Consider the following 16,172-nt stretch of genomic DNA (forward strand, 5'->3'; position numbering starts at 1 on the left):
TTCTCAATCACTTTTTCTCTTAAATACATCTACTCAATTATAACAAAATATCAAATCATTCCAAACTCCCAAACTCCAAAACTACTTTCAAAATACACAACCAAACAAACCAAAAAAATTTCTAAACTCTCTTCCCAAAACAAATTTTATAAACTACTCTCTCAAAACCAAACCAAACATACCCTACCTGTTCGGATTATTGAAATACAAACTATTTTAAAAAAAAAATTAATAAACAGTTTTCCTAACATATACTTTTTGATATCCGATCAATTTAATTTTTTACAAGTATGATATATTCAACAAATCTTAAAATGTGAACGATTCAGATCATTATAAGTGGACTCAAAAGTAAGCTCAATAATCCTGCAAGTAGGAAGTTAAGGAGAAAGATCAAGGTAGGAGGATCCTAATTCCATCATTGCTCCCATTCCCATATTTCAAACAACAATACTAGGTATCATGAAAAACCTTTCATGAAAATAATCATGAAAACTTTATGATCTTTGCATTACACTTAAAATAAAGTATCACGTACTAATCAAAATAATTCAAATATCATAAATCTTTCATGATTATTTTTATGAAAATTTTTTTACCATCCCTAAATTTTTTTTTTTTCTTTCCATTTCAAAATCTTTTATAAGAGTCAATCGAAAAACACGGAGGCTTATCTGCTCTCTGTGGTTTACAGACTAGAGCTGAGAGTGTTTTGTTGTGCACAAAGAGTAACAAATATGGAAAATGGTAAACACCCTTCGCCTCTCCAACTCCAACTCCAACTCCACCAACTACCACCACCACCACCGCCACCGCATCAAACGCCGCTGTGGAAGGTGGTGGTGGTGGCCTCAATAGGCGTCGGGGTTCAGTTCGGTTGGGCTTTACAGTTCTCTCTCCTCACACCATACGTCCAGCTTCTAGGCATCCCACACAAATGGGCATCCTACATATGGCTCTGCGGCCCCATCTCCGGCCTCGTGGTGCAACCACTCACCGGCCTCTACAGCGACCGCTGCACCTCTCGCTTCGGCCGCCGCCGCCCCTTCATCGCCACCGGCGCCGCCCTCGTCGCCGTCGCCGTTATCCTCATCGGCTTCGCCGCCGACCTTGGCCACCTCTCTGGCGACCGGCTTGATTCCGGCGCCGCCAAGCCCCGTGCCATCACCATCTTCGTGGTCGGATTCTGGATCCTGGACGTCGGCAACAACCTCCTCATGGACCCCTGCCGCGCCTTCCTCGCCGACCTCACCGACGGCGACCAGCGCAAAACTCGAAACGCCAGCGCCTTCTACGCCTTCTTTACCGCCGTCGGCCAGGTCCTCGGCTATGCCGCCGGATCGTACTCGAAGCTCCACCGCCTCCTCCCCTTCACCTCAACACAGGCCTGTAATGTTTACTGTGCGAATCTCAAGACCTGTTTCTTAATCTCAATCACTCTGTTACTCATTTTAACCATACTCGCACTCAGCACAGTGGGTGAGGATCCAATTTCGAGGTTCTCGGTGGAGAAGAAGGATAAAGCGGTGCCATTTTGTGGGTTTTTCGGGGAATTATTGAGTGCGTTGAAGGAGTATCCGAGGCCCATGTGGTACCTATTGTTGGCGATGGGTCTGAACTCGACTGCATGGTTTGGGTTCAAAATGTACGACACTGATTGGGTGGGGAGGGAGGTGTACGGTGGAAAGGTCGGGGGGAAGTTGTACAGTAGCGGGGTGAGAGCTGGGTCGTTGGGGCTGATGCTGATGGCGGCCGTGGCGGGGGTGGCGGCGTTGGTGGTGATGTTGGTGGTGCGTGGAGTCAAGGGCGGGAACAGGCTGTGGGGTTGCGGTAACCTTTTGTTCGCGGTCTGCTTGGCGATGACGGTGTGTATCACTAAAGTTGCAGAGTCGACTCGGCGGCATGCGGTGGCGAGTGGTGGTGGGACTACGCCGGCACTTGGTGTCAAGGCGGGGACTCTCTCTCTCTTCGCAGTGATGGGGATTGCTCAAGCGGTACGTTTCGACATGTAAGCTTTTACTGTAATAAAATTATTAATAAAAATTTACTGAAACTTATTTGAAAATTGATTTTTAAAATTTTTTTATTATAAAATGTATAAAAATTTAAAAATATTTTTTTAACAATTTATTGTAATTTTTTATTTTTTAATTAAAAACTTTGTTCCCGAAAGAAAGTTTTGCCACGTCAATAATTTAATTTTTAGTAAAGTGCTAAGTATTTTTTTATAATTTAAAAATAACTGTTTATTAATGTGAGTTATAGTATAATAAAATTTTCATTACATATGAAAAAAAAATATAAATTACATATAATTTTTCTGATTACATATGAGGAAGAAAAATTGCACAAAATATTCATATAATTTCTTCTTATTCATCTTTACATTTTACTTCACTATTTGGAGTCGGCCCTGGCCCAAGGCGAGTAAGGCGGCTGTCTTGGACCCTCAAATTTTGATAAATTTTAAGGGCCTCAAATAATTTTAATTCTATGGTGTTAATAGGTTTAAAAATAAAGATCCAAAACAACTCATATAATTTCACAATCTAAATTAAAAAAATTTAGAACATCTCCAGCTCTTTATTTTTGTTTTCCAATTTAATTTGATTATAAATTTGAATAAAAAACTTGATTTGATATGAATTACTCCAACTCTTTCACCAAATTTTCATGAAAATCTTTCTAAAAATTCTCATCATATCCCAAAATTTTCTTTTCATAAAATTTGACGGGAATTTTTTTTTAATCTTCAATATCTTGTTAAATTTTCATCAAATTCAAATTTAATAAATTTTAAATTTAATTTTTAAAAAAATGTTTATCTCTTAAAGACCAAATCAATATATATATATATATATATATATTTATACTTATAGATCTCATTGAATTTGATGAATTTTAAATTTGATTTTTAAAAAATGTTTATCTCTTAAAGACCAAATCAATATATATATATATATATATATTTATAGATCTCATTCATTAATATGACTTGTATTATATTAATTTTGAATTTACATTATACACTTTTAAAATAAAAAATTTAAATAAATATTTTTATTATTATTTATCCTAATTTTAAGATTCTATCTTAGACCTCAAAATTGTCAGCCTTGTCAGTTTCTTGTGAGCCATCATTATATGAACAACAATGATTCATCCCACTAAAAACATCACCACTAATAGCACTAATGCATTAAAAAAGAAAAAAAAAAGAAAAAAAACAACTCCAAGACCAAAATATCACATCATTAATGACAGGACCTACTACCACCTAATTAATGGGAGCACTAATTAGTACTCCCAAACATTTTTCATTATATGAATTGGCATAAAATATCTTACGTATTTCACATCTGATATTTTGGTCATGCAAGAGTTAATTATTAAGGTTAAGACATTACAATCACACAATATAAATAAATACGATTTAGACCTCAAAAATCGCAGCCTTGTCAGTTCCTTGTGAGCCATCATTATATGAATTGGCATAAAATATCTACGTATTTCACATCTGATATTTTGGTCATGCAAGAGTTAATCATTAAGGTTAAGACATTACAATCATGCAATATAAATAAATTGGATGAATTATATTAATGACCGTTATAATTTAGTTTTTGTGTTATTTTAAGTATTGACTTTTTAATTATGACACATTTAATTTTAAATTTTAAATTTTAAATTTTAAATCTTATTTTAAATGAGGATAATTGAAAATATTATTGTTCAATTTCAAGGGTAAAATTATCAATTTAATAAAATATAAATTAATTTGACAAAAATAAATATTCAAAAAATATTTTTGAATTTTTAAAAATTATTTCTATACATTAAAGATAAAATTATACAAAATTGATAAATCTTTTAGACTTTTGTTCATTTTACCAAATTAATTTTTGTTATGTATTTGGATGATGATTATGTAATGAGTAGTTGTTTTTATTTTCATTAAATTAGTTTCTATTTTTTTCAAAAGTCAAATATAGCGACAACTTTGATATCATTATCAAACCAATTCATTAAATCAAAAAAACTAAAACTAAAAACATTTCATTTATTAAATATATCGATTACACATTAAAAACCTAACAACCACCCATTATATGATCATCGTTCAAACACATAATAAAAATTAATTTGGTAAAATAAATAAATAAATAAATGTTTAAAAGATTTATCAATTTTACATAATTTTATCTTTGGTGGGTAGAAATTATTTTTAAAAATTTTAAAATATTTTTTTGACATTTATTTTTGTCTTATTAGTTTATATTTTATCAAATTAACTACTCTACCCTTGAAATTGAGCAATGATATCTTCAATTGTCTTTATTTGGAATAAAATTTAAAATTCAGAGTTAAATGTGTTACAATTGAAAAGTCAGGCATCAAAATGACACGAGTTTCAAACTATAGAGACTGCTAGTATAATTTGTCCTAAATAAATATATGATCTTAAATTTTATCAATTGAAATAGGAAAATGTTATTTCTACTCTATTTATTTTTAGACGAACTCCAAATTTTACTCTACTGTGCTTCGGATATTGTGTCAAGTGCAATTTTAGAAACCAAAACCAAATTTCAAAAGTTTATTTAAAAAACTGCGGAGCAAGAGTGACAATTTCATTTGAATATTACGCCTCCGTTTGGGAAGTGGGTTGGTTTTTTGGCTTTTTGGCTTTTTTGGCTATTTTAGCCTGGGCTAAAAAGCTTGGTTTGGGAAGGGCTTTTTGACTTTTTGGCTTTTTGGCTTTTTTTTGTGAGAGAAGAGTGTAATGATTATGGGTTGGATGTGATGTTTTGTTTGTTGTGGCTAAAATAGCCTGTTTTGTCTTTTGTGGCTATTTTAGCCCCAACCCACTTGCCAAACACCAGTTCACATTGAATGTATGAACCTTTTTCTAAATAAAAATGTAATACTTTCGACAATAGATTCAGTGGGACACTTTGAATAACTTTTCATAATAAAAAAAGATGTAGGGTAACTTTAATGAGTAATGCTTCGCTGGGTGAATTAATGAGTAATGATATGTATTATGAAATAAATATTATAAAAAATTTTGTAAAACTAATTTAAGAGTGTATAATATATAATAAAATATTACAAATTAATTAAAGGGTGAAAAATCTTTATGAAAGTTTTTCATGATATTTGTTTCATAATGTCTAATATTATTAAATTTTAATTTATCATATACACAAATACAAGATGGAAGATAGATTATCAATTTCAATATGCCTATGTTGGAAACAGAGAGATGGTCTTTACATTATTTGTACCGGTCGATATATATATATAATAAAGAATTTTATTATTACCTTAAAATATTTAAAGTGATTGTCACATTTTTATGCTTTTGGGCAAGAAAAGTAATTTTTTTATGGGTGTTTTGAGAAAACGGTTAAAAATTAGTTTTGCAGCTTTTTAATTTTTTTTTTACTGTTTTATGTAAGAAATGGTATAACCTAAAATGAATTAAAAATTAACTTTTAACTTTTAACTCATGTTGTCAAAATGAGCCATGTCTTTCTTGGATTGGCATAATCATTCCATCTAAGCTAATTACCGTACCTATTATTTCACAAATAAGGGTGAAATTTGACATTTTCCACTATGTTGAGCGCGTCTTCAATCTTTGGGAGCTTCTATTTGCACACACAATATACACTTTTTGCACATCCTTCTCACTACACTTTTTGTACATCCTCTTCATTAAGTGTGTGTAGAGTGGGTTTGGTGTGTGTAAATAGAAGCCCCCTCAATCTTTTCGTTGGCCTAGCATTTGAGGGCAACAATTGACTATCTCAAACAATGCCTTTCGGAGTCACAAAGACTGCACAATAATTCAATCCCTTTGTTAAATTTAGAATAAATGGGAATTTGATGGCAGTATATGAGTACCAATGTCTTCTTTCAAAAAGCCAATCACTCAAAGATCGTCAAAAATAATATTTATAACTATAAACACATTACAATATATAAAAATTTTAGAGATCAAATATTTTGGTCTCTAAAAGAAAAAATTTTGTTGCAAAAAGCGTTTAAGGACTAATTTCCATCGTCATGCAAATAATCGCTACAAGGTTGTCCTAAAAAGTAAAAAATAAGACATTTAGAGACAAAATTTTGAAAATGTCATGAATAAGTGACTTTTAGGGACACAATAATTTGGTCTTAAAATAGTTTATTTTTTGAGACAAAAAATTTGGTTCTAAAAGAATAATAATTCATTATTAATGTTCAATTTTTGTTACTAAAAATATAACGACGACACTTTTCGTAATAAAATTATTTGATTCCTAAAAAATAATTTTATCCTTAAATTTTGATTTCTAAAACCTTAATTTTTTATAGTGATAGAACATCTAGATATGGGATCATATGCAATTTTATTTACTTTAATTAATTTTATCAATTGAATTACAACATGTATTTGTTATGCTTGTAGCAAAAATATTAATGACAACATGAAAACCATCATCCTAATGTAGTTGCTATGAAAATAACTAAAATTAACTTGATCTTGTCATTTTGTAATTTTTTAAAATTATTTTCATTTAATTTCAAAATAAAATTTTAAATAATCATTTAAAAATCACGAAAAACACGAATTTTATGACAGTACATTTTAAAAGCGTACGGTTACAACGGCGGGGTGTGATTGATAAAATTTTAATTTAAAAAATATATTTTATATTTAAAAAACAAAAATATTTTATGTCTAAATAAATTAAGTACTTTGTGGATGTGCAGATAAGTTACATCATTCCCATTTCATTGGCATCTATTTATTGTAGCAGCTTTGGCGGAGGACAAGGTAAAAGTTTTTGAACCCTTTTTGAATTTCTTTTCTTCATTTTTTTTCTTGGTGAATATTATAGATTTCTTCTAAAACATTTGTAATGTTTCAATCTCTATAGGTCTTTCTCTGGGAGTTTTAAATATTGCTGTGGTCATACCACAGGTAAGATTTTCATTATCATATTGTTTCAAAAACCCCAATTGTATGCTGGTAATAAGTAATTTTTTTATAAAATAAAATACAGATGTAAGATAAAGTGTGTGGAGGATCACTATTTGTCTTACATCTATATTTTATTATGTGAAAATCATCTGTGCACTTAGATTTACTCGTCATAACTTTGCTTCTCAAACTTATGCATATAAAATTAAACCTAAGACAATGTTCGATTCACTAAATTGAAAGTGAAATGAAATGTTCATTTCGTTAAAACGTTTAATTCACTAAAAAATAAAAAAAAAATACATTACAAATTAAATTATTATTCATTATTGAACACATAATTTTACTTGAGCATAGCCCTCCCCCCAAAAAAATTATTAATTTGCATAAGATATTTAACCTTCACGTACCACATGGGAGTCGGGTTAGAGCACTGCAGGCTGCCGTGAGTCTCCATGGGGATTGTTTTATTTTATTTTATTTTATTTAAAAATTTAAAATATTGATATTATAAGATTTATCGAGCAGATCATTTATGCAAAAATTTAAGTTGATTGGATATTTGTAACTCCATAACAAAAGGTAGGTTTAAAAAAATTAAACGATTAATATGATTTTGATAATTTTTTAAAAGTAAGTACGATCTGATTAACTTAATTTTTTTTATAAATGATATACTTAGTGAATCCTATAATATACAAATTCAAATTATTAAAATAGATACCTGAAACTTGTACATTACCGGCTGCAGCATCCCTTTGTCCACATTATTGCATGGATTTTCAAAACTGCTAGGGGTCACATGCTAATAGAAAGTCTATATAGAATGGATTAGTCTGGGAATCAGAAAATGGATGTCAAAATTTACTCGGAATGCAGATCAATGGTAAAGATTGAATGAGTGTATTGTGTGATGTATATGTAAAATAAATCTGAATTATATATTAAAAATTTTGGATAAATTATGAATATGAATTTCTAAATTTGTGGCATGAGTATATAGAGTGGTGTTTTAAAAAATTAGTAAAAAGTTGGCTTTTTAACTTTTGTAATTTTTTATTTTTTTTTTATATTAAAAAGCTAAAAAGGTAAAAAAATGAACTTTTTTTTAACTTCTTTCCAAATTGCCTCAGAATAGACAGACAACTTGAGATGGCGAGAGTACGTTTCAATTATTGGAAAAGGCCAAACAGTTTGGACCACTTGAAAGTAAGTTGTAATTATGGGAAAAGGCCATTTATAAAAAAATTAAAATAAAATAAGTAATTATTGGAAATGACCAAACAGTTTTATCTAATTGGAAAAATTGCTATTCACCAGGTGTTATGAAAAATTATTATAAAATAGTGAAAAAACTTATAATTTTAATTATTAATTTTTATAAAATTTATCACTTTTTTTTTTTTTTTTTTTTTTTTGTAATATTTTTTCTGACATGGGTGTAATTCCCCCCTAACTACAAGGCTGATATCAAGTTTGGCCAATGGTAGTTATATCAATCATCAGATAATGAGATTGTTTTTTTTAATGTATGAGTAAAGCTATCCAAATTTGTTATAGTTTTTTTTACAAACTGGTACTGCAAGGAAAATGAAATTTGCACCAATAAAATAATATTGTCAAAATATATAGCAGTGAATCTCGTAGTACGTCAAATTATAACTTTGATATTATCATTGTGAAAATGATTATTGGAGTTGCTTTAACTCCACTCCTTCTGTAATTATTTCCTCAGTTTGGGTAAAAAAGCAATTTTATGTTATATATTTTTTTATTAAAAAAATGAAGAATATGGTATATTTAAGCATTTTGAGATTGTAATGAAATCCTCATCATTCAATTAGAGGCTTAATCCCTAGGACTAAAACTAACTTGAAAAATATATATATATATTTTATGGATACATTTAAACTGTGCTTGAATAAAAATTTAAAAGAAAATTTTTAAAGAAAAATTACCTTTTAGTTTATTCATTTTTCTTTATTTTTTCTTTTCCCTCCACCAAAATACCTCCTCAAACCATTGACCCAAGCACCACATTATACTTGTGCTTTCCTTCTTTTTCATTTTTTCTATTTTTCTTTCCAACCAAATAGGAAACATTATCCTCTCTTTTTTTATTATTTATTTTATTTTTTTCATGATATCAATGCTGGGTTATTTTATTTTTCACTGGAATTTCTGATTAATTCATCATAAAGTAAAAGTCATATTGTTTTTAAAAAAAAATTCAAGCACTTATTAATATTATTGTACACAGTGGCGAAGCCAGAAAATTAGATTAGAGGGGGCACTTATTAATTATAATTTTTTATTTTAAAAAAATTCATGAGCAACATTAAGATAATAATCATTTTATGAGATAAATTTAAACATAAAAAATTACATATTTATTATTAATAAGAACAAATCAAAATTCTATAATAGTGTGGAATAGGTGTGAGATGATGATGTAAGGTTGCAATTTTAGCACAAAAAATTATGGATCAAAATTTCTATTTTTAAAAAAATAAAAATACATCATTTATAACACAAATTATTATAGAATCTATTTAATTTTTATTTGACAGAAAAATATTAAAGAGATGACATTGCTTATTAATGATGTGTTTTGAATGAAAATTATTAAACAGTCTTAAAGTACCAAATGACGTTACCCACATGATGCTCAAAGTATAGAAAATCACAAATCACACTAAGTAATATGTCAACTTACTTGAAAATAATGAGTTCATCATATTTAATTTATAATATTTTTCACTACACTATTGATTTAAACTACTACATAAATAATACCACATAGTGTTTCTAAAGTATCAAATAATTACTTGTGAATAATATAATAAATTATTAGCCAAAGAATATGTTAAAAAAAAAAAAAAAAAAGAGAATACATTTTATACAAAAAATAAATAAAAAATAAAAAAAATTACAAAACTGAGGAGGCACGTGACCCCCTTGGCCTATGCTATCTCCGCTCCTGATTGCATGGATATGATATACATGACTTGTAGTTGAGGTAACTTGTTCAATGCGGGGGACTAAACTAAGGGATAATCACATGTCAGTGGTTTTTCAAAAAATAATCAGTAGATGAAAAAGTTTATAATTTTATATTTTAATGTTTATAAAGTTTATTATTAATTTAAAATTAATTTTTTAAATATACACATAAGTGTAATTTCTCCCTAAACTAAGGCCAAGTTTGGGAAGACTAAATAAGTGTACTTTTTGACTTTTTATGAAATATGGGTTGGATTTGGATTAGGTTTGAAGTGATGTGTTAGAGAGGTGATGTGACTTAAATAAGATGATGTGACTTAAATAGGATAGTGACTTTTTGACTTTTTGGATTTTTTGGAGGATGCCAAACTTGGCCTAATTTTAGCTAACTAATTTGAAAACAGTTGGTGATTTCACTTACGAGTGGACCATGGGATCAGCTCTTCGGCGGCGGTAACTTGCCGGCATTTGTGGTCGGAGCTATTGCAGCGGCGACGAACAGTGTCTTCCTGCTTGTCTTGTTCCCATCGCCACCACGACCCTATCAGGATCCATCATCACCCTCCGTTTTAAAGATCTCTCCTTCTGCTCCTTCTCACTGAAATGTTTTATGATTAGTTTGTTGGAAAAATGGTTTAAATTCTGATGTTTTGGAAACTTTATGCTAGTTATTATATAGGACCCACAAGTCATTTTTTGAGGGTCCGAGTAGCAATGTATTCGTTACTATATGGTGAACAAGGTTATATAATTAGTGAGTCAAAACCATTTATAGGTGAATGGAAAATTGACTCCAAAGTGAGGTTTATGAACATTAGACATGCTTGTAAAAATTCTCAAAATGGTGTTGCGTATTTTTGTTCCACATTCTTGTTCCACACAGGAAAAATTATGAACAATTTGGAGAAGATATATAAGGTCTTAGACAAGTTGGGTTGCGTTGGGTTAGGTTGGGTTGGGCCCATTCCTTATTTTCTTGGGCTCAAATTATTTGAATTGATATTAGTTTGTTTGCTGGAAAGTTTGAATTTCATATTCAAATTGCAACGGACATATTTTCAAATTGCAATGGACATGTCTTTTCCGAAACAGTGTTTCCATTGCCTATATTAAGGCAGTCCTCCATCCTTTTTCTTTAAGAGAGATAAATTTTTTTTTCCAGATCTTCCATTTTCCTTCCTCCTCCTCCTCTGTTCATGTTGCATATTCCATTTTTAGAGGTTAAGTTTGGGAAAGTGCAAAGCACATACTCTGGTTTGCTGTACACACAGAGTTAGTGCAAATTGTGTGTGTGGTAATTGTTGTATCCTGGAGACAGGACACCCATTGATCTCGTGCACCAGTGGAGAGGGCGTTATTCTGTCTTAAAGACACAGTGTCCAACACTGGCCTCAATCACAATTTCATACCATTGTTTAATCTGCTATAAGGTTGTAAGTTTTTTTTTATTTTTTATTATTTGTTTTATTTATTCGTATGTAATTAATTTACCGAAATTATTCTCAAACAATTTTTAGACAGAATAAAATCTCGCTTCTATTTACGGTTTCGGTTATATTAATTTTCTGGTTTTATACAGTTTTTATGATCATACTGTTTAATATAGCACATTTTGTTTTTGTTATATATATATATATATATATTCTGGGTTTGTTCTGTTTAACGTAACGCTTTTCCATGCTATTTAAAATAAAGTATAATTATGTGTTTGTTGTTATATATATATACACAGATTCTGAATTAAAATATGTTTTTAGACTATTTTTCTGTTCTGTTTTTCATATTGTAATTATGTATTTTCTGGGTTGTACTTTTTGTTAACGTTGTGGTTTCTATTAGATATATATCTATATGATAATCGTGTTTGTTTGACTATGCTGATCTGTTTTCTTTTCAAACGTATAAAAAAAAAAATGTCCTTTGGTGAAACGTCATATGTGGACCACTATTATTTATTTGTTTAGTTGGTGCATTTTGTTTGTGGCTTGCCCAGTTCAATTACTTTATGGTTTATTTATATAGTGCTTCAGGTTGTTTATTAGATTATATTTCATATATTAATATATTGTTTGAATCTGTTTGTTTGTTAAGTATCACACGTTGTGTATTAGATTATATTTCATATATTAATATATTGTTTGAATCTGTTTGTTTGTTAAGTATAACAAAACATAATAAGTTTATTTATATATATATAGTTTGTGGTGTTGTTTGCATCGCTTTTGTTTTATTTTATTTTATCAGTTTTTGGTTTCCTGAATTCTGAGGTTCTTTTATCTTAGTTACTTATTGTGAAGAGATTTGTTTGTGTTGTTTTGTTGAATCTATAAGGTTTTTTGTTGAAAATTGAAATGGCAACTGAGATTGCGATTGGTGCTGGGAATACAAACCCCACATCTACATCTGTCATAATTTCAACACCAGTGGTTACTCCTGTGGTTACTTCATTGCCCACCACTGTCCCCATAAACCACAATGAAAAGCCGAAAAAATTGAATGGGACAGAGTTTAAGAGATGGCAGCAGAAAATACTGTTTTATCTTACAACTTTGAATTTGGCAAGATTTATCAAAGAGAACGCTCTCGCCTTGAGCGAGGATGAAACTGATAGGCAAGCAATTGCTACAGTTGAGGCGTGGAAGCATTCTGATTTTTTGTGCCGAAACTATATTTTGAATGGATTGGACAACACGTTGTATAACGTGTATAGTCCATTACAAACGGCTAGAGAATTGTGGGAATCCTTGGACAAGAAGTATAAAACGGAAGATGCGGGAATTAAGAAATATGTGGTTGGCCGTTTTCTTGAGTATATGATGGTGGACTCAAAGACCGTAATTAGTCAAGTGCAAGAGCTTCAGTTGGTTTTGCATGAAATTCATGCAGAAGGAATGAGTTTAAGCAAGTTTTTCCAAGTAGCAGCAATCATTGAGAAACTACCACCGTCTTGGAAAGAGTTCAAGAACTATCTGAAGCACAAACGTAAGGATATGAAGTTAGAGGACTTGATTGTTCGGTTACGGATTGAGGAAGATAACCATGAGGCAGAAAAGAAAAGAAATCCGGGATTTGTTTTCAAAGCCAAGGCTAACATATCGGAGCACGGACAAAAAGAGAAAAAAAGAGAAAAAAAAGACAGCGTCTTAAGCAAAACTCTAAACAAACTGCTAGTCAGAGTTTTGAGATTAGATCTATAAAGTTCAAGGGAAAGTGCTTTGTGTGCAACAAGATAGGACATCGGGCCAAAGATTGTCGGAATCGCAAAGATCAACAAGGTCCTTCCAAAAAGATGCAGTATGGACAAGCACACATAACTGAATTGGAGACTTTGTCTGATGGAGTGACTGAGATGAACCTGGTAGCAGTTGTGTCTGAGGTAAATCTGATGGGGTTGAACTCCAAGGAATGGTGGGTAGACACCGGGGTAACACGACATGTATGTGCAGATAAGAAAATGTTTACTACCTATCAACAAGTTAAGGATGAAGAGCAGCTTTTCATGGGAAACTCCTCTACTGCAAAAGTTGAAGGACAAGGGAAGATTGTGCTCAAAATGACTTCAGGTAAGGAGTTGACGCTTAACAATGTTTTGCATGTTCCAGAAATTCTGAAAAACTTGGTGTCTGGATCATTATTAAGCAAGAATGGTTTTAAATTGGTCTTTGTTTCTGATAAATTTGTTCTGTGTAAGGATGGTGTTTATGTAGGGAAGGGATACCTGTGTGACGGGTTATTCAAAATGAATGTACTGACTGTAATTCCTACTATTAATAAGAACTCTACATCTTCTGCTTATTTGTTTCAGTCTTCTCATGTATGGCATGGTAGATTAGGACATGTTAACTATGATTCATTGCATAGATTAATTCACTTGCACTGTCTACCTAATCTTTCTATTGACTCAAATCATAAATATGAAGTATGTGTTGAGGCCAAATTGACTAAGACACCATTTAATTCAGTTGAAAGAAGTACTGAGCCTCTGGACTTAATTCATAGTGATATTTGTTATTTGAAATTTGTTCAAACACGAGGAGGCAAGAAGTACTTCATCACTTTTATTGATGATAGTACAAAATATTGCTATGTATATTTATTATGAAGCAAGGATGAAGCCTTAGAAAAATTCATTGAATATAAAACTGAGGTTGAGAATCAACTTGGCAAGAAAATTAAGGCGTTAAGAAATGATTGAGGTGGTGAATATGATGCTCCTTTTGGAACGTTATGTTCACAACTTGGCATTATTATATAGGACCCACAAGTCATTTTTTGAGGTTCCGAGTAGCAATGTATTCGTTACTATATGGTGAACAAGATTATATAATTAGTGAGTCAAAACCATTTATGGGTGAATGAAAAATTGACTCCTAAGTGAGGTTTATGAACATTAGACATGTTTGTAAAAATTCTCAAAATGGTGTTGCGTATTTTTGTTCCACACAGGAAAAATTATGAACAATTTGGAGAAGATATATAAAGTCCTAGATAAGTTGGGTTGGGTCAGGCCCATTACTTATTTTCTTGGGCTCAAATTATTTGAATTGATATTAGTTTGTTTGCTGGAAAGTTTGAATTTCATATTCAAATTGCAACAGACATATTTTCAAATTACAACAGACATGTCTTTTCCGAAACATCGTTTCCGTTGCCTATATTAAGGCAGTCCTCCATCCATTTAAGAAAGATAAATTTTTTTTCCAGATCTTCCATTTCCTTCCTCCTCCTTTGTTAATCTTGCATATTCCATTTTTAGAGGTTAAGTTTGGGAGAGTGCAAGGCACATACTCTGGTTTGCTGTACACACAGAGTTAGTGCAAATTTTGTGTGTTGTGATTGTTGTATCCTGGAGACAGGACGCCCATTGATCTCGTGCACCAGTGGAGAGGGCGTTATTCTGTCTTAAAGACACAGTGTCTATACACTGGCCTCAATCACAATTTCATACCATTGTTTAATATGATATAAGGTTGTAAGTTTTTTTTTTTTATTTGTTTTATTTATTCGTATGTAATTAATTTACCGAAATTATTCTCCAACATAATTTAATAGAAAAATGAATCGATTATTTAGAAGTAACTCTTCAGTCAGTTCTAGGTCGTCAATAACTTTGCCCTCCATACCTAATCAAGGATTAGTAATTAATGAAGAAGATGTAGAAATACAGAATGATAAAATTGATTTAAGCTGGAATATCCCAAAATTATCAGTTAAAGAAATTTATAAAACTACTTTTTTACAAAATACATTAAAAGTTAATCTTCATGTTAAAACATTAGAACAAGTTTATGCCTTAGAAAAACCCCATGAAACTTGTCAATTATTTGATGATAATACTATTAAACGTCATTTACAAACTGGTCATAATTTTATTCATTTAGGATTAATTCAAGTTGGAATAAAACCGTTAACTCCACAAGGTAAAAATACTTATGTTTTACTATGTTTAAGAGATGCTCGTTTTATAGATTATAATGATAGCTTAATGGGTATGATGGAAACTGGTCTCCACAAAGGACCCGTACACTTTAATTGTTTTCCTGATTTTACACTTAGTCTTTGTGATCCCCATATATTAGATGCTTTAACATTAAATATTCAATTATATGGTTCATTTACAAATATGAAAGAAAAAAATGCATAATATTGCTTTAATCTATCGTGTTCATTATAAATGTATTAAAACCAATTTAAATGTTCAAGCCTTACATAAAAGTCCTAAGGATAAAACTTTACTGATTCAAAGCAGTAGTAATGATACACATACTAATATTCCTCAAATGATTGAATGGAAAAATATTACTCTCCCTGAACAATGGATTACTGTTAATGAGAATTACAAACATGACCAACAACAATCTACTTGTCAAGATATTCAAGATATTCAACAATTTACTGATGGATCTGTTAAGATTAAATTTAATCGATCTCAATCTTCTCGTCATAGTACTTCTAGTGTACCTACTGATGTTGAAACTGAAGATGAAATATTTAATACACCTCTCTTCAGAAAAAATAGTCAAATTAATTTTGGTCTAACATCCCGTAGTAAACTAAAAGGCATCGATAATTCTACAACCTCTCAAATTAGTAAACCTGTTTATTCCACACACATACATCTCTAGGAAGAAGATACTGAGTCTCAAGACTCTTCAACTCAAACTGATTTCGAAGTGATACCACCAATCAATCCTCA

The 16,172-nt window shown here is 30.8% G+C and overlaps 1 protein-coding gene across 3 annotated transcripts; it reads left to right on the plus strand.

The window, feature by feature from the left end:
- Nucleotides 1-663: 663 nt before the first annotated feature.
- Nucleotides 664-10,841, plus strand: LOC114281433 (sucrose transport protein SUC9). Of its 3 annotated transcripts, none has more exons than XR_003635900.2 (4): nucleotides 664-2,008; nucleotides 6,763-6,826; nucleotides 6,930-6,973; nucleotides 10,381-10,841. XR_003635900.2 is itself a non-coding variant. In XM_028223883.2 (4 exons), the coding sequence occupies exons 1-4, from the start codon at nucleotides 738-740 to the stop codon at nucleotides 10,576-10,578; spliced, it is 1,563 nt and encodes a 520-aa protein (XP_028079684.1). In that variant the 5' UTR covers nucleotides 664-737; the 3' UTR covers nucleotides 10,579-10,841. The 3 variants fall into 3 exon arrangements, 2 of the variants coding, with proteins under 2 accessions (XP_028079684.1, XP_028079686.1); XM_028223883.2 differs by having other exon boundaries at nucleotides 664-1,994; XM_028223885.2 differs by lacking the exon at nucleotides 10,381-10,841 and adding an exon at nucleotides 8,107-8,139 and having other exon boundaries at nucleotides 664-1,994.
- The last annotated feature ends 5,331 nt before the right edge of the window (nucleotides 10,842-16,172 follow it).

The sequence above is a fragment of the Camellia sinensis genome, chromosome 6 (genome assembly GCF_055761805.1).
Source record: "Camellia sinensis isolate YWXY chromosome 6, ASM5576180v1, whole genome shotgun sequence".
NCBI lineage: Eukaryota > Viridiplantae > Streptophyta > Magnoliopsida > Ericales > Theaceae > Camellia > Camellia sinensis.